Source organism: Thunnus albacares, chromosome 8 (genome assembly GCF_914725855.1).
Source record: "Thunnus albacares chromosome 8, fThuAlb1.1, whole genome shotgun sequence".
In the NCBI taxonomy this organism is placed as follows: domain Eukaryota; kingdom Metazoa; phylum Chordata; class Actinopteri; order Scombriformes; family Scombridae; genus Thunnus; species Thunnus albacares.
Window position 1 is genome coordinate 19,483,760 of NC_058113.1, and position 19,311 is coordinate 19,503,070.

Here is a 19,311-nt window from a genome sequence, read left to right on the forward strand (position 1 = left end):
AAAAAAAAAAAAAAAAAAAAAAGCTGAGGAGAACAGGTGACTATTCTCTGTGTGTTCGTCACTATGAGCGACACATTTCACATCATCCATTGTTATTAAATATTGATGAACTGCTTTAAAGGTATTCGTTCGATAATACTTAGTAAACATAGTGAGAGGTGTGCTTATTTGTTCTATTTGCGGATTTAGATGAGAAGATCAATATCCATTCAAGAAAAGGAGAGGCTGTCCGCATACTGAATTTTGCAAATTCCCACATGTTTATTGCAACGTTTTGACCTGCAAGGTCTTTGTCTGACGTTTTTGCCTATCCTATACTTTCATTGCTGCTTTTTGTCCCATACTTGTACCCAACAAGGGTTGGATGTGCACCCTATCCACCTTTTTTGCTAAAATCAATATCCATCCTATGTCTGTGCATGAAATATGCATAAAGCTTAGCACTAAAACTGGAAGCACAGGTAAACAGCTAGCCTAATGAACACATTGTAGCTTTTTTTTTTTTAACAAACAGAAACAGAAAACGTACATTTATGGTTTTAGGGGGAGTTACATGCTGAAACCACTTACTGTGCTCAGTGACAGTGTGCCGAGTGTTGTCGTTACACATTGTTTTGTGTGTGCATGCGAACCTGCTTCTGTGTACGTAGGCTACACCTGAAACCATCCAAGTGTTTCATTACATGCATGTTAACTTTATAGTTCAGTACCTTCCCGCTGGCACCAAGCCTGTTTGCTTACATACATGAGCAGCATAAGAAGAGCCAGTTTGCCTCTGTTTTTTATTGTTGGATTGTTCAAACACACACACACACACACACACACACCATGAGAGGTGATGCCGTGCGAAATGAAAGGCATTGTTCAATAAAGATCTCATTCTCAGATTATGACACACTCTGCTGGAGCATTTTGCCCAGCATGTAACAGGATATTACATGCACGTACACACGCACGGACAACACACACACACGCACACACGTATATATATATTTGTGCAGAGGGTTGGAGAGTCAGAAACACTAGAGATCAGAATGATGTTATCAAGTTTAGCTCGCATTTATACTACCTTTTTCTCTCTCTCTCTCTCCCTCTCTCTCTCACTGATCTCCATTTCTCTCTCTCCTCATGTCTTTTATCTCACAGTATTTTTTGTTCACCACCATCAGTGTGCTTGTCTTTTTCTTTTTTCTTCCCTTTATTTCTCCATCTGCTTCTCCGTCATTATCAGATTAGATCTGTCTCCCTTCTCCTCCACTGGGCTTCAATTCAATTTTGTTGCTGAGTTTCACATCCTTTCTTCGTGACTCCTTTCCTCCCTTGTTACTCAGCATTCAACTTCTCACCCATTCAGCCTTCTCCTGTTGTACCTTAACACTCGCCTGCATTTCTCTCCTTCTATAAACCCGTACGCTCTTTTTTTTTTTTTTATTCACCCTTTTATCTTGTTCCCTTTTCACACTGTTTCTCTGCGATATTCCTCTCTTGCATCTTTCCTCTCTATTCTCCTCTTTTGGACGTTTCTCTCCTCTTCCTCCTCTCTCTCTCCATCTTCACTGTCTCTTCTAATCTGTCAGAGGAAAGCCCAAAACAATTGTGCTCAGCATGAAACAAGGAAAAACAATCAATCTAGACTACAGTGCAACACATCTGTGATCATCACAGATTGCAAATTTCTCTCTTATTCATTGCCATCAAAAGAAAGAGTTTAAGTTCCTATTAACTGTTTTCAGTGATTAGCTTGTTATGGAAGAGAGATAATTGTTCTCTGAATAAAGCAAATGAGAACATACTGTAACAGACATGAACATGAAGTGAAAGCGTGTGTGTGTTTCAAAGGTCATTGCAGCGTTAGGTTGAAAAGTGACATGAAAGAGGAAAGAGACAGGAAGCTGACATGAGAAATGTTTGATATGAAGTGAGAACATTGCAGTTTTGTGTTGTGCTTAGTCAGCTGAGCTTCATTGACTCTGCTTGGTTTGTTTCCTTCATTTTTAATCCAGCAAGTTAACACAAAAAGAATTCAAATCTCATTTTCATTAGTTTACTGTTTACTCAAATCAGTGGAGCACAAGTTAGCACACTGCCAAATTCTCTAAATCTTTTTAAGTGAGATATTTGATGTTAAAATACCCAAATGTTTGATTTTCATTGTCATCAGTCATTTTTCAAGGCTCTGGTGTTCTCACATCCTTCTTAAAGCAAACAAATCCGAAGAGCAAGAATTAAACTTGTACAAATTGCAGTGAGGGCTCTCACTGGAACAAAAAGATATTATCCCTGATACTATGATCATCTCAGAATATATTTTAAAGAGTTTACTGATCAGATACCACAATCCATCCAACATTTGTCAAAACATTTTACTCAAAAACACAAATGTTAACCTCATGGTGCCAAAGGAAAATACAAGGGATCAGCAAATTAATAAGGATTCTCATCTGGAAACCATAAATGGCAAAATTTTGTGTAAAAGTAATAAATGTTGAGACATTTCACAGACACAGCCACTGTAGTATAGTAGTGCAATACAATAATAGATAAGGCAATATTGTAGTGACACATAAAAGTGACTGAAATGCTAGAATTTTAGTAGTATTTACTAGTTACTTGTACTTTATAAAAAGTTAAGGTCGAATATTGTGAAAATTTGAGAGATACTTTCCGAGAATGTGGAAGTACTTCTGATTGTTCCTCCTCTCTTCCTTTTCCTCTGTGGGAGAAATAAGCTTTTCTTTGTCCTGATAATGTCTTAAACCTTGGCAAAAAGGCACCACTCTCAAGTGCTTGTTCAGGTGATTATTGGTGTGTCATCTATGGTATTTCTAGCTCTGCTGTACAATTTGCATAAAAGCACAAGATTGGACTGCAAGTAGCCATCAGACCATGCTGACTCTGGCTCGGTGAAAAGGTTATCTGAAAGCCGACTGGAATACATCATTTCAGCTCTTAACAGAACTGTTTGTTCCTACACATCGACAAATGTACTTCTGTACATTGACAGTTCAGATGTGCAGCATTCTGTTGCATAAAGCGTCCTAAGAACAGTTTTTTACTTAGTAGTTATTTGAAGGTTTCTTAAGAAAACAATGAGTTGTATAGATTTAACTTAACTCATATACATGAGGTTTTATCTTTAGAGTTTAATTCACAGGGGCCCAAATTTCCTCCCAGTTCACAGTTGAATCTTAATACTTTCATCATTCAGCTGAGTTAAAATTTAGGTACTTTGGGGCACCATGACAAATTCAGGAATACAACTAAATCACGAAGTGTATCATTAAGGCTTCAAGGAATATTGTATTTTTTTTGTTTGACAAACATCATTGAAAAACAAGAGACAGTGTATGTAGAGAAACTCTTTTAAACAGACAGGTTAATCTATAATCTTGTCCATTATTTCTTGCAATATTAGTTTTTCAGATCTGGATGAGTTTGGATGGATGATTTACTTTGCAATATATTGTCTAATATGCACTTGTAGCACATTTGTCATCTCCTCCCCTGTTCTCAGATTTTTGTAAAGCATTTTAATAACCACATTATATAAACACCGACAAGAAGAGCCAGTGCTATTACAATCAAGGTTGCATTAACTTGAACAGTATAACCATGGTAACCATTTTCCTGCTGGACTGTGACAGATGATTTAAGAGTTGTTCCTAACGTAAGAATGTTTCTGAGAATTTTCCTAGGTATGTCTTAGGTATTTCTGTATGCCTGCTGCTCACTGGACACTGGTTAAAACAAGAGGTGATCCAGTTTGACCACCCGTGCTTCTAAACTAATTGCTGGATTTTGTGATGCTGTTTTTCCTCCTTGACGATTTGTTCCTTTCCTACATCACTTTAACTTTTTACTATTGACTTTAACCTTGCTTTTTGTTTACTTCTTTGTGAGGTTGTTTTCCTGGTCCTTTGTTACTGTACAGACAAATTCTTGACAGATAAAGACAACTATTGTACAGACATTGTTAGAATTTCAGCAGCAGTTTTTATCATCATCATGAACTCAGGAGACATTTTAAGTATGCTGTGATTGACCGACCAATCTGTGCAACCACACACCATTAGTCTGAGTTAATGTTGCACTCGATTGACTGAGTTTGGTCAGAAATAATGGATTGAAATTTCGTTGGCCTAAGCCAAGCCATTATTATGAATCATAGTTTCCAAATGGTCATGTGGCTGATGAGGAATGATAAATGATTCATAGATTCAAAACCAGGCTAAATCTTTGCTTAAAAAATATGAATTTAGGAAGCCTCCACCTTCAGTATCTTTCATGTAGTTCATGTAGCATCCAGGGATGTCTGTGCATGTGTGTGTATGTATTTGAAGTTCAGGTCTGTTGCGTGACTCACTTATCTGCCAGCTCACCAGTGGCCTTCTCTTCTTCTTCTTCACACATACACACATACACACAACCATTTACATACCCAGCAACAAGACAGTAACTCTAAAATTAAACGCATGCATTTTAGCCCATACATTTGCAAGAAATACAGACTTGAAAGGCAAAAATTGAATTGTAGTTGAAATTAATCAAATAGAAACTCTAAGAGAGTGACTGAAAAAGGGATGTTTCTCCCGTCCATTAGTGCACTTTAAACATTAGTGAACTGCGTTATTCAGTTACTTTTGGAGGATTTTCGAAGTAGTCCATTGATCAAGAAGACACCAGCTTGGCACTCACAGCCACTCAAAGGCAGGCAGATGTCATTAGGAAAATAAAGTGAGCAGCAGTCTTCCAAAAACGTTTGTCTTCTTTAAAGTGAAGCATGCAGTCCTGAGATGCCTGATACTTGGACAGTCATTTCATGATGTCACATTCTGCAGATTCTGCATAATGTACATCCGCCCTGGGAACTATAATGGACGAGAAAATGAGGGTGAGGGAAAACACAGTGTCCTCTGTAGACTGTAGACATGAAAGATGCATTTCACCCACTTATTTCCTAGAAATGTTAATTTGCCAGATGCCCTTTGTGTCTCGCTTGCCTGTGGCCATTTTTAGTAACACAGTTTGTCTTTCTTATTTGCATTGAATGAAGAAAAATTTCTCGTCTTCAGGCACCACTGGTGGAATCCTTTCTTCTCTCACTCCCAGTTGCTGTTTTTAGACTTACTAGTGGCAGACTAGGCAACATCACTCATGTACACACCGAAACGGTGAACCTTCCCTCATCTCTCACACTTTCTAACACTTCCTTTTCACTTCCACGGCACCCTCTCTCCTACCTTTCGTCTCTTTCTCTCTTGGCTGCGTAGAAACAGCCACAGGGGTGTTCCCTCAGAGCTCCAATTACAGTCAAGGAAAGCGTGTTATCCTCTCTGCATATTCACGTATATCTGGGTGTGTGAATCTGGCTTGTATGTGTGTTTGTATATGTGTGTGGCTCGCCCCAGTTATTTTCTGCCTGTTTGAGGGATTTCCACGCTGTAGGACCCAGACATTTCCCAGAGGTGTGACTATGTGTGTATAAAAGTATGCATGCACGCTTTTCAGTGTTTTTATACCGTCTCCTTCAGTGATTAGGGCCGTCTCCATCCCAGACTGGGGTTTAGTCTTTTTCTCTCCCGTGGGAAATGCTGACTTGAGGCTCATTTGCCTGCATCCAGCTCTTTTTAGAGTCTGTACTCCATCTGACAAGGCCCTCTGGATGTCTGTGTGTGTGTGCATGTGTATGTGTGCAAAATTGTCCTCATATGTCTCGCTTGGCAGAGTCTGGCCAGCACTGCGTCTGGTTCCATGATGACAGACATCTGCAATCAGGGACTTAACGCGATTCCCAAGGTGGCCGCAGGGACTGGAGGGGGTCGAGTCATGGATGGATGGATGGCTGAGGAGAAAAGATGGAAGGGTGACAAAGTCCTCCATCAGGCTGCTAATGTAGTGGCAGAGGATGTCCTCTAAGACCTCACACCCTCACCTGTGAAGAGACCTCAACCTCTCACACATTTCTCCTTTTTTTTTTCGTCTCCTTTCTCTCCCGCTGGCCTGCCCTTTGTTTTTTCTCTCTTGCTCTGACCTCCTTCTGTCCTTTCCTTTCCATTCCTTTTCCCTGTCCCGTGCCCTCTGCCTTCCGATGCCATGTTTTGTTAGAATTAAGAAAACAACAGAAGACACACATTTTTTTGCCATGATCTTGTTCATTTTTTCCCCTATGGGCTTGTTCTTTATGTCCAAGTTTATTTAGCTTTGCTGTTCTCTGACCTTCCTCCCTGTTTCCCTTCTGATAGAGCTGACAGTTTTTGTTTGGACTCTCTCACGCACACACACACACACACACACACACACACACAATCCCTACCTGCTCACTCATCCCTACCTACTTTTCCTCCCTCCTGGCTTATTCCCTTCCTCTGTCCTGGTCATGTAGGGGCAGTGGCACTCACTCACTCCCATTGACAGATTACTCTCCTAATGGAATTTAATTATTTATCCCTTCCTCATGGCGATTTAGCCAGGAAAAGACCGACAGCAGGAGTGCGAGGGAGGACAGGACAGGAAGGGAGGGCGCTCATTTCCTCCAGTGGCAAGAAACTGGATCACCTCCGTTTTGAATTGGAGAGATGACATTCAGAGAGAAAAGGAAGGGGAGTGAGGGATGTTGGAGGGAGGAAAAACAGAGAGGTAGATGGAGAGAGAGAATCAGGGCTGATGGAAAGGCTCACACACACAAACACACACACACACTGGGAGAAACATAGAATGGATGATGCCAGGTTTCCAGACAAAAGCAGTGTTCTGTAAGTGTGAATGAATATACATGTGGTTTGTTGCTCTACTCCCTGGCTCAACCAAGCACATACACACACAAACACACACCGACACACACACAGAAATGTGCTTTTATGACTCAGGAGGACACTGTCACATGTCACATGTGACACTGTCACATTCATTTCCCAGAGACTTATCTGACTTATCTTAACTATAACTATTACATGCCTAAACCCAATCCTAACAAAATTTTTAACCAATAACCTTAACTCTAAATGTAATGGTTTACCTTGTGGGGAGCAGCTTTTTGTCTCCAAACTGGAAGTGAGTCCCCAAAATGCGAGCACACACAGGTACACAAAAACCTTTGCCAGTCTCTGCAGAGAACACAAGTGTTAGACAACCTGTCTTTACCTCTCCACTCGCTGTCACACACACCTCTCAGTCTTTTTTCTCCTGTATCTCCTTTTTTCTCCCTCCTTGCCTCGTCTCCCGATGCCTTTCTCTCTTTTTGACTCTTTCTCTCTTTTGCCCTCTTCCTCCTGCTCTCTCTCTCTCTCTCTCTCTCTCTCTCTCTCTCTCTCTCTCTCTCTCTCTCTCTCTCTCTCCCTCTCGCTGGGGATCCTAATTAAGCTTGGCTGCTCTTTGATGTTGTCGCCTTGGCAACAGTCACCATGACGAGGCTGGGTCTGCACACTCTCTCTCAAACTCACTCAGGCATACACAAATACACAGAAGTACAGTACACACGCGCAGGCATGCAAACACACACACACACACACACACACACACACACATTCGCTCACTGAAATCATTAAAGAATACAGCCAGCGTTTGACCCTCAGTTCAAATGATAGCTTACACAATGACTCAGGCGTGTGCGTGGGCTACATGTGTGTGTGTGCACACATGTTGGCTTCATGTGTGCACACACGTTACAACAGTAGAACAAGGAAAACACACACGTCCTGCTGAGCTGGATACAGATAATGATGAAGCGTGTGTGTCCATAGGTGGTTGAGGAAGTGGCGGGGCTTTGGTGCGCCTTCATCATGACGGTGACCAGATGGCCACAACACAGAGCAGCTGTCATGCCCGCTTGTTCTGACGTTTGAACTGTTATTGTATTTGTTTTGTTTTCCTTAATAAATGTTTGTGTGGTTTAAAAGCCCTTGAGATGAATCATGTGGTAAAGAGCAATTGTTAGCACTGGCTGTTTCTCGAGGCAGTACAGCATCTGGTAAACTCGGCTGATTTACAGCAGGGGAGTTCCTCATTTTTCTCACTGTACCCAGGCCTTTCTTTTTAAGGTTTATGTAGTGTTTCTCTCTCTCTCCACTGCAAGAATCTTTATCTCATCCAGGCATATCATAACTAAGCCCTAAAAAGATTTTTTTTTTTTTAAATGAATGGAAAAATATCTGAAGATTATTTCAACCTTTTTCCAATTTGAGTCCATGTGCTTCAAACGTTTTCTAAAGTGTCATTTTTCTTGAATTATGTGAAGGAATGAGCGCCTTGGTAGCTGAATAGTTATTGTGCATGCCACATAACTCCAACATCCCGGGCTCGATTCCAGCTAGGGACCTTTGTTGCTTGTCATACCCATCTCTGTCTCCTTGTTTCCTATCTGCCACTTTTCTATCCAATAAAAAAGGCAAAAATGCCAAAAAAATATATGTGAAGGAATACTGTATGTTTTGTCTATGGACAAAAATTCCTTGAAAATTCATGAAACAAGTTCTTTGTGCTAGAAATGTATTTTATATATAAAATATATATATAATTTTGCCTCACCGGTGAATTCTCTTGTTTTAGGAAAATAGAAAAAAATTACGATGGAGTTTTTTTTTTTTTTGCGGTGTCCTCCTTTCCCCGATATTTCCTCATCCCTATCTTTATCTCTTCATTTCCTCTGCACTTCATCCATCTCTTTCCAATGCCTTATCCTCTTATCAGCCCCACCTGCCCCCACCACCACCCCTAGTTCCTGTCTGTACCGTCTGGAGGAGGGACCCTGTAATGAAACCTGTTCTTAGCACTTCCTTATAACAATGGCTTTGGCAACAATATCAAGAGTAACCACAGCAATTACAAACGCAAAACATCAACACACAGCGGGGGAAAACTACAATTAAAGTTACGTCGTTATGCACATTCTCATGAGACTGGTATAGTGGTTTTTCAGAAAAATATTGAGATTGTGATAATTAAGAACCTGTTTTTGCTCCCACTACGCCAGATGACTTGGCATCTTTAGTTTAATTTTAGCAAGACAAGAGTTGTAGGTTATATGAAAATGAGCCAAAGCACTGTGTGGAGACTGAATAGATTACTGATTAGATGGATGGTGTTTTACATCTCAGGAAAGAGACATTTACTCTAAATTGCCACTGGTTCCTTTAATCATCGGATCAGTCAGCTGTGCTGATGAGTGGACTGCACCAGCAGAGGATGATGATGAAAAGTTTGCACAGCGGCACATTAAAATAAGTCTTAAGTCCTCTCCTCACTTAACTCTCCTCATGTCTTTCCTGTCCCTGCAGCTGTTTGTCATCGACAACGGAGCGGACGACTGGCGCATTGCCATGACGATGGAGAGGGTTCTGCTGATTGCTCTGGAGCTCCTGGTGTCTGCGGTGCATCCTGTACCCGGGGACTTTAAGTTTCAGTGGCGGGCGCGGCTGGCCTTCTCCTATGCACCGTCGCAGGCTGAGGCTGACCTGGACATGGTGCTGAGCGTGCCCATGTTCCTGCGCCTCTACCTCATTGCCAGAGTCATGCTTCTGCACAGCAAACTCTTCACCGACGCCTCCTCCAGGAGTATAGGTGCCCTAAATAAGGTCAGAAGGGGTTTGTATCTGTGCATAAGCATTCAAGAGTGTGGTTGTCAAAGGTTTAGCCGCAATGAGATGGGGGAGTTGTAAAGTTATTAAGGTCAAGGGCTCTCTCCTTTGAATTAAACCTGTGTCCGTGATGTCCCTTTCATCCCTGGCCTCCATCTCTCCAACTATCTCTAGTCATTCCTTCCACTCTGTCCTTCTAGTGACCCTGTTTCTTTTCATCTATCAGTTCAAATGCCCCTCCTGTCCTTTTGTTATCACTATGCATAGAGACTTAAATGTAAGCTACGGCTGATCTTTCATAATACAATATGAGATGGGAGTGTGAAATGGGAACAAGATATTGCATACGGCTCAAATGGGGCATGAAAAGAAAAGGACTGGAATGAGATTGCGGTAGTAGAGTGCAAAGAAATGTGTACAAGCCTTGCAATAAATTATTCGTGCCGGGTTTGTAATGACTTGTAATGAAACGATTAACATTATTGTAAAATCAGTAGAGATGCAGTACATAGTGGGAATATACAAAACTACGAGGAGGAGAGGAGGAGGAGAGGAGGACAGCAGGAGAGATGGAGTAGATTTTAGATGAGTAATTTAGCAGGTTGCGAGTGTATCTGTGATGGCACTACTCTGACCCTCAGGCTACAGTGACAGGGAGAGGAGGTGAAGCTGCCATTGAAGTGCAACTCCATCATGACAACTCATTCATCAGCTCCTTAACCCTTCCAGGGCTCAACCGTTGCTCTCAGATGATCCATCTGCCACAAGTTGACGGTGTGCCTCTTATTGACAAATGAGCCACGGATAAAAACTACTCCGAAAAAGGCCAATTACTCAAAGACACTGTATAGCTTGACCCGAGTCATAGGGCAAGCCCCAATCTCGACTCCAATTACAGTGGAGATTCTCCGAGTGCTGCCGCTATCAAAAGCTACTCAGAAGACTAATTACTAAAACATCAAGTCTGTGTGGGAATGGCGATTCAGAGCTATGCAATATGAGCCCTTGAAATAATGTTTATATTGATTGCATGTGCCTGTGTGTGTGCGTGTATTGCAGGTGCATTTTAACACACGGTTTGTAATGAAAACCCTCATGACTATCTGCCCCGGGACGGTGCTGCTGGTCTTCAGCATCTCTCTGTGGATCATCGCTGCCTGGACCGTACGAGTTTGCGAGAGGTCAGTAGCAGAGCCAAACCATCTGGTTTACTGTGTGTTTGTGTGTGTATGTGTGTGTGTGTGCATGAGACAGAGTAATGGACTGTGATTGGATGGGGAATTCGGCTGAGAAATTAAATTCAATTGGCAGGAAATATAATCTGGGACATGTGTGCAACATAATCCATCTTTAGACTACAGTTTATGAGGCTTTTATCACCAGTTGTACACTTAATTTGATCCAGGCGACGGAGTTGTTACTGCGTTTGTCCATTTTGTCTTGCATGAATGAACAAATTAGGACACAATAATGATAAAGAGTCTTGCAAGATACCTTCGGTAACATGTCTATTTTCACATCTACAAGCAAGATATAAACACTTAATTTTGTCTAAGAAACTCTGTATTGTAATTGTAAGCAGATATAAGAACATTTTTAAGTGTTTATTAATGCATTTGTCAAAAATCTTCTCCTGTTAAGCATCCATACCTGGTGTATAAACAGATAATGACTGACTGACAACACATTATAACATCGCTGTTAGTATATATAACGACATATGAACATACACACATGAACATATCTACAGTGTGTTATGAAGTATTTACACATGTACAAATCATTCACAGGCATATCTAAGACAAATATGTTGAAAACCCATCAACACATATTGAGGTATCAAGGTTCAGTCTTGACTTTGCAAATAGTAGAAGGCCTACTTACTAGATTTATCCCCGGGGTTTCAGCTGCATGTCATGGCCTTCATCAGCAGATGGTGTTTGCTCAGTTGTCATGGAGAGTGAAGAGGAAGTATCTATAAATAAATGTATAAATAATTCAATTTGGGAATATAAATATGCATTCATAGATAAATGAATAAATAAATATGATAAACACATACTTCATATCTCATTAGTACATCTGTGTTACATTATATTGTCACACACCGGTTACTGATGCTTTACAGAAGGAGTTACAGTTGGAGACAAGTAAATGATTTAACAATTGCCCTATACATGAAAAATCTGTCCTCATGTTTGCTTAGTTAAATGTGTTACAAACCATTTATTAATTCTTTATATACTGCCTATAAATGCTTAATAGGGGGGTGAGATAAAATGTTACTGGCATATCTAGAAAGCTATGGAAGCCACAGCAGAGGAAAAATATTTCTCTACACAGAGCATTTTTAATATTTTTCTTGGAATGTATGTCATTTCACCTGGCCTAAGTGGCATCCTCACCTTTCAAATGTGTAGGAGAGACTATGTTAGCTGCAAAACTCACAAAAAACAGGAAAGGCCCTCTCTAGAGCCAGTGTTTGGTTTGTGCATTCTGGGCTACTGTAGAAACATGGTGGTGCAACATGGTGAGCTCCATGAAAAAGGACCCGCTCCCTATGAAGCGTTAAAGGGCTCATTCTATGTTAACGAAAACACAATAAATCTTATTTTCATGGGATTATACACTAATTAAAACATACTCATGAATATTATATTCCATTTCCGTTCTGCTAAATGCCATTAAATTATACACACTGCACCTTTAAATACTTCACAGCTGTAACCATATGGCAGTGCAGGCTGGTGATTTATTGGACATTTTTTTTAATCCAGCAGGCAGATGCTCAAAAATGAAATAGCCACTCACATATCTGCCTCTCTGGTTTTGAACATCGCTGTTGGAAATTGTAAATCAAATTTTCCAGTTACATTTTAAAGACTGACAATCTGATTTTATGTGTTATGTAATGTTATTGATGTACCATCAAGTGAAGAGCAAAAAGTGACCATCCCTTTTGATGTGTTTAAGCGCTTTTTGAGATAATCAAAGAAATATGGGAAAATGTCAGTTGGTTAATTAGCTTGATTAAATGCATCATTGCCTGGCTGCTGGGAAGCCGTTGGTTTGGTCTTCATCCAAGTTTAATTGGCATTTCCTTTCCTCTCCAAACCAAATTAATGAAGGAAAATAAAATATAAAATTCAATTAAACTGCTTTAAACAAGGTGCACATTTCAGAATTTGAAGAGAGTGTCTCCCTTCGGGCAAGAGAATAAAGAGCTCTGAGTGAATATTTGTTGTTAACTACCAAGGCTGCAATATACATTTTCCTGTTGAATAGTTTTTGAGAAAACAACTTTGTTTTAGATCTGCACCAGGATGGTTGCTATGGTAACAGTGTTGAGCGTAGGGCAGAAATGACGGAGGCAAGAGCTGCAGTTATGTGTTATGTTCTGTGTCAGGCAAATTTGCAGGACACGTGTTTGAGGTTCGACGCCCACATTTGTAGACAGGAAAGTGGGCCAGTTCTGTTTTTGTTTGTTTTTGTTTTTTGTTTGTTTTTTAACTACTGTTTATTTACTGACTTTATCCTCTGAACATTTTTCCTTTAGGTATCATGATGCCCAGGATGTGACCAGTAACTTCCTGGGAGCCATGTGGCTTATCTCCATCACTTTCTTGTCCATCGGTTATGGAGACATGGTTCCTCACACTTACTGTGGCAAAGGAGTCTGTCTGCTCACAGGAATCATGGTCAGTAAATTTCCTTCCCTCTCTCTCTCTCTCTCTCTCTCTCTCTCTCTGTCTCTATCCCTTCCTCACGCTCAATCTCCCTTTGGCGCTGTCCTCGCCTCGTTCAAAGGTCAGCAGATTAGAGAGCATGCTGTCATTTGCAAGAAAATTCTGCCATTTGTGTAATTTGGGCAATCCTCCCTGAATTAGCCTGCATCTGTGTGTTTTGGTTGTGTAGGCATGCAAACAAGAGCATGTTAGTTGTTTGTGTGTGTGTGTGTGTATGTGTGTGTGTGTGTGTGTGTGTGTGTGTGTGTGTGTCTGCGTGTGTGCACATTATTCCCTTGTCTGTCCTCATTGCATAATGAAGGTCCCACCTTTCAGGGTGCCATGTCCTCCCACTCTCAGTTTTGCTCCCTTCCTCTCTCTCTCTCTGTCGCTCTCTATCTCCCTCTCTCTCTCCCTCTCCCTCTCTCTCTCTCTCCCTCTCTCTCTCTATTTATCCCTCCATCTTTCTTTCCCTCTGTCCGTCTCTCCTTCCCTGAGGCCATGTGTTTATTTCTATCTTCCGTCCATCTGTTAGTATCAGTGTTTAAGCTGCCGACTTCTCCTCTATTTGCTTCACTTCACAGGTGCTCTTCCCTCCTCAAACTATTTCTCTCTCAATCTTGCTTTCTGTCTTTGTCTCATTTCCTGCCTCTGATTTGTCATCCTGTCAGTTTTCTTCTTCATTTCTGGCATCCTTTTGCTAAAATAACCAGAATAAACAGAATAACCAGCTGATTTAATGTAAAATGTAGATACTGCTCATTTATTTCCATGCTGTCTCTTTAACATACCCTATTCTGAATGACTGGAGGCAATTAGTGTCTTTTTCAAATGTAAGAAAATGCATTTTTTTAGTAGCTCTACAGCTAAATGTCAAGTAATTTCAAATTAAATGTGCTAATAAGTATGTTGATTTTTATAAGGTCAGGAAAAAAAATAGGATTCAAAAATAACACGTTACCTGGGATTAAGTTTCCCAAAGGACACAGTGTGCCACATGTTTAATGTTGCCAAAGGGTGGAGTACAGTGAGTAATAGACGACTGTGAACAGCTAGAAAGCTGAAAGTCACTGCACGGTGGGTGCTCACCTGAGTTGGGGATAATGTTTTTTTTTTATGTTACATAATATTATTACTTTTCTGAATTACAGACTGATATAATGCTTTAATTTTTAGAGCAAAGAAGTAGTGCTACATCAACAGCATTTCCACAAATTGATGCAAATTCCTGGATGTGGAGTTTTAAAATGTCATTTTTTATTAACTAAGTAATGCCATGGATGCCACATTGATGTCATTTTTTTAAACATATTTTTAAAAGCTAAAGGAAACCTTTTACCCATGGAAATAATGAGTACTGTAGCTAGTGGCCTACTTGAGCTTGTTAAAGTGAATGTAAAGTAAAAAAGATGTCCCTCTCTGCTTGAAGAAACACCATCTATAACTTTCCTAAAGTACCTTGAAACAGTTTTCACACGAGTTACGTGGTAAAGCATGCTGATGCAACCACAGGCTGAGTGATTATAAATACAATCAGCAACAAAAGCTTTCGAATTGTTTGTGTTTCATCGTTAAAATTAGATAATAGGCTGTTATGTTATTAGCATTTTATTACTAATATTATTTCTGTGGAAATCGTCTGTATTCCATTTACAGACTTTTATGCCTAGGCTTTTTGCACATGAGCTGAGTGTGTTTTGTTAAAGCACGCCTAAAGTCAAGCAGCAGCCTGCGTGCCTGAATTTTGAAGCCAGGGCAGAAGTGCCTGAAGACGCAGTTGCTTTAATGTCATTCTGGGTTCTGGTTCCCAAAAAATCAAGAGAGTGGATTTAAAACCCTCAGCATAACTCTCAAAGTCAAACTCTTCTAATGTGTGTTGTGATGTTTTGCTAGTTAAGTGTGCAACTAAACATCCCCAAAACTGCCAAAAACCTGCACTTATTCTTTCATCTTCACAGTGCAACCTCTATATTTTCCAGCTCACACCTTTCTTAACTGTACAGTCCATCAAATGTGTGAATAAACACACACATGCACACAGAAGACACCCATTTGCTGGATAAATCATCCAATAGGCGTTTGAGACAGTGTACAACTCTCACTGTAATGTGAACACACACAAAGACACAAATCAGGGGGTGGATGCTGAACGTCCCAAGCCCACTGCTACAGACTGCATCCTCCACACAACACTGACACAGAGCTTGACATACACTCTTCGTGTGACTCCCACACACGCTCTCCTCCCCTGTCACACACAAACACGCTCACTACACTCATCAGAGTGTTCAGAGAGGTTTATTTTCGTTGATCATCAGAGAAGGAGTGAGGCTGCAGGTAGAAAGAGAAAGGTGAAGCTTTTATGTGTGAGGGAGACCGGGCGCAGCAGGTCGTGGGAAAACAGGTTGCGGAAGTGAAGTGAAAAGAAGATTAAAAAAAAAAGGAGGAGAAGGGTAGGGGGGCAGGGGTGACAGGTCGAGAGCAGAGAACAGGATATTATTTTTTTTTTCTTGGTTGAGAATAATTTTAATGAGTTTCTATAGGAGAAATTCTCTCTGTCGTTACTATGACAACACATGAAGGCTACCAATGTTGGAATATACCACTGCCCCGAGGCTAACTGGGGGTGTGCCAGGTGTTAGCGTGTATATGTGTGTGTTAGTGTGTGCATGTGGGTGGGTGGATGGTGGTACCACAACATGTTTAAGTACATTTGTTGCACTTATATACAGCAAAAAGGTGTATGCGTGTCTAAATTACAACACACATCAGATAATGCAGTTTATGTATGGCATGCAAGTGTGTATTTGTTGCTTACAGTTTCATTCACGCATGCTGGTGTGAATGTGGGTTTGTATTTTTGTTTGTCTTCCATTTTTTTCAGCTTCTTGAGCTGCGGTAGCTCTTAGATATGTTGTCAGGTTAAAGAGATGCAGAGTGGCTGCCTATTCCAACCTTTATTGCCTTCTTTTAGCCTCTAAGTGCTTGTATTGTGTGCATTAACTGAAAAAATAAAATTTCACATTTTTAGTGTTTGAAATACACCTATTTTTCCTCTACATGTTCCAGCTGACCTCTTTGGGAAACTGATTTTTCTGCTGTTTTTTTTTTTTTTCTTTTTGAAACCAAAGAGATGCAGTTGTCTACCTGGAGTGTGGAAATGTTGCACAGGGGCACAGATGGGTGATTCCCTCTTTTCTGACAGCTAGGTAGAAGGCTGCACTGTAGCGGAGGAAGTAAGGGAAACACCCAGGCATATGAAACAAATCACAGCAGCACAGCCTTCATCAGCTGTGTCAATCTGTGGAGATTGCACAGGGAACCCTGCTGGAATCAAACGGAAACGGATGCAGACTTATATACAAACAAACTCTCATACGTGCACATACACCATCATGCGCGCACATACACACATTACCCCCTCTGACAAACCAATCAGTACCCCACTGTTTCTGACCAAAGAGGACAAACACACACACAAAAACACACACACATACTTGCACACTGGTACATACTGTACTGTAGCAATTGGTCGAGGGCTCTTTTCCCTAAAGCACAGACATGTATGAATGCTCTGAGGGTTTTCCATCGGCTCTCATCATATTTTATTCATAGTTTTTGAATAAACACAAATAGAGTGGATGAGTGTATAGACGTGGGCACTAATGCCTGTTTGTGCGTTACATTTTACTGAGCCCAGCCAAAGTTATTTTTGGCAAACCTGTCTTATCGTTCAAGAGTGTGCACGCTGAAGTCTTGGCTATTTCCTACACGCTTCAAAATGTTGCATGCTCCCTCGCTCACTCTCTAACTCGCTGTTTCTCTCCTTATATGCCTTTATTCACTCTCTATCTCTTTCTCTCTCTTTCTCTCCCACTGTGAGATGCACACACTCACAAGCAGGAAGGAAGAGCACTCATACATTTTCATTAAACAACTCTTAATCTTAATTCATTACTTATCAGGAGATATGTGACCTCATTAACATTGCCTTCTTCTCCATCTTTCTCTCCTACTTTTGAGTGCACACACCCTCGCCTCCCTGCACTCATCCCTCTCTCCGAACCACCCTCCGTGTTTCCTCCCTTCCCTATTCGTATTTACTCATAGCTCTTCGCTCTCTTTATCTTCTCTTCCCTTTCTCCTTCTTTCCTCTCGGTGCCTGCCCCTTCAGAGGAACCTGTGAGCACTCAACAGCCCCATTGAAAACAGTGTCTAATCGGAAAGTTAATTAAGTCTGTCTTCCTCTCTCGTGTTCCCGCTCCTCTTCTCCTCTCAAGCATGTCTTTCTGGTTGAGAGACTGCTGTCACTCTCTCCCAAATGAATTTGCCATATGTCCCATGTGGGTCGAGCTGGAATACAGACAAACCGGTCCATGTTTAACACTTTTACACTTCCTGCAGGCCTGCGAGCATCCAGTGACAGGAGAAGACTGACACCATGTAATTCAGATTGACAGCATCTAATTAAATAAAATTAGGTGGTGTCAATCTTTGATGGGTTTTTTTTTTTTTTTGTCTATACGGGGACATATTTTTCAGCTACATATAGAGGCGATATAGAGGGGATCTCACGCCAGATGGATTGGAAGTGAAAATAGACTTGGCTTGCCTCTCAACATGAAGAAATGTGGATCTGGAACAGAACTGTCCTTCCTAATCCTCTCCTCTCTCCCCCACTCGCTTCTCCTTCTGTCATGCACTCCCTTCCTCATATTTGTCCTCACTCCTTTCAATCATCTGGGCTAATTCCCCGGCCAAAAGCCACTGATTTACCAATTCCTCCCCCTTACTGACTGACTGACTGACTCAGTGCTCTGCTTTCTCCTCCTCCTCCTCTCTCCTCTCTTTCAGGGTGCGGGCTGTACGGCTCTGGTGGTTGCCGTGGTAGCCAGGAAGCTGGAGCTGACCAAGGCCGAGAAACATGTACACAACTTCATGATGGACACGCAACTCACCAAGAGGGTGTGTATGTAGGCTTCTGTGATGCCGCTGATGTGTTTGCGCACAGTGTGAATGAGTAAATATAATTTATAAAAGAAAACACACATTCTCTATATGCACCAGGTTTGGGCTTCTAATAGAACTGTAATTTGTTAAGTACAGTAGTTATGTGCAATCGTCCCTTGGGGGGTTTTACACTATATTTTTGGATTTTTAAGGAGGGGGTTTGCAGACAAGGTGGTTGAGAACCTGGCTAAACAGCTTGTCCTTTCACTGCCCCTCCTTCACCCTCCCCAACTACTACATCACACTATCACCTTGTAATGTTGTGACAGATTGCCATGTTATTTGAGTGAGCGAAGGCAATAAAAGGTCATCTCTTTGTTGCTCGGTCACTTACCGTCTCTCCCTTTCTCTCCTTCTCCGATCTTTTTTCCTCCCACATCTCTCCTCCCCACCACCTCCACTCCCCCCTGACATTTCTCTCTCTTACTGTAAATCTCTTTCTCTTTCTTTCTTTCTATATGTCACCTTTCCTCTCCTCCTTTTCCCTCCTTTCCTTGCCCCCTACCCACCTCCTTCCCTCCATCTCTCACTCCCTCCTTCCCTCCTCCGGTCCTTTTCAATTTTTCATACAGTTGAAAGACCCAAGTGTTAAAAATAGCTCCCATATCAAATATGTAGGGTACATTATGGCAGCAGGGTATCTGGGTGACTGAGTTGGGGTGATCAATAATTTCAGTGTGGATAAAATATCGACAGACAAGTGGAATAGATTCTGGCGCGGGGCTCTCACCTCATCTCCCTTCAGTCTCTGACCAGGTTGGCCGAAGTCCATTTTCACAAGACGTTTAACACTTTGAAGAGTGTGTGCTTGAGTGTGTGTTTGCATGGACATTATTTACAGGCTGGAATTCAACTGACCATCTAAAGCAGAATGGATGTTAAACTGGATATCATTCAACACGATTAGTTATATAAAAGAGGATATTGTCACAGTATTATTTTTTCATATTTTTTCAAGACATCTTGGAATTGTCCATGTTTACTATGGGTTTTTTTCAATAGGT

The 19,311-nt window shown here is 41.2% G+C and overlaps 1 protein-coding gene across 2 annotated transcripts in view; it reads left to right on the forward strand.

Annotated features, from left to right (window-relative positions):
• The window catches only part of kcnn3 (potassium intermediate/small conductance calcium-activated channel, subfamily N, member 3), a 47,470-nt gene that overhangs the window by 16,567 nt on the left and 11,592 nt on the right, over nucleotides 1-19,311 (forward strand). For both annotated transcript variants that reach the window (XM_044360322.1, XM_044360323.1), the window contains exons 4-7: nucleotides 9,273-9,569; nucleotides 10,632-10,753; nucleotides 13,129-13,270; nucleotides 18,152-18,262. In XM_044360322.1, coding sequence (XP_044216257.1) covers nucleotides 9,273-9,569; nucleotides 10,632-10,753; nucleotides 13,129-13,270; nucleotides 18,152-18,262 — 672 coding nt within the window. The remainder of the gene's footprint in view (nucleotides 1-9,272; nucleotides 9,570-10,631; nucleotides 10,754-13,128; nucleotides 13,271-18,151; nucleotides 18,263-19,311) is intronic.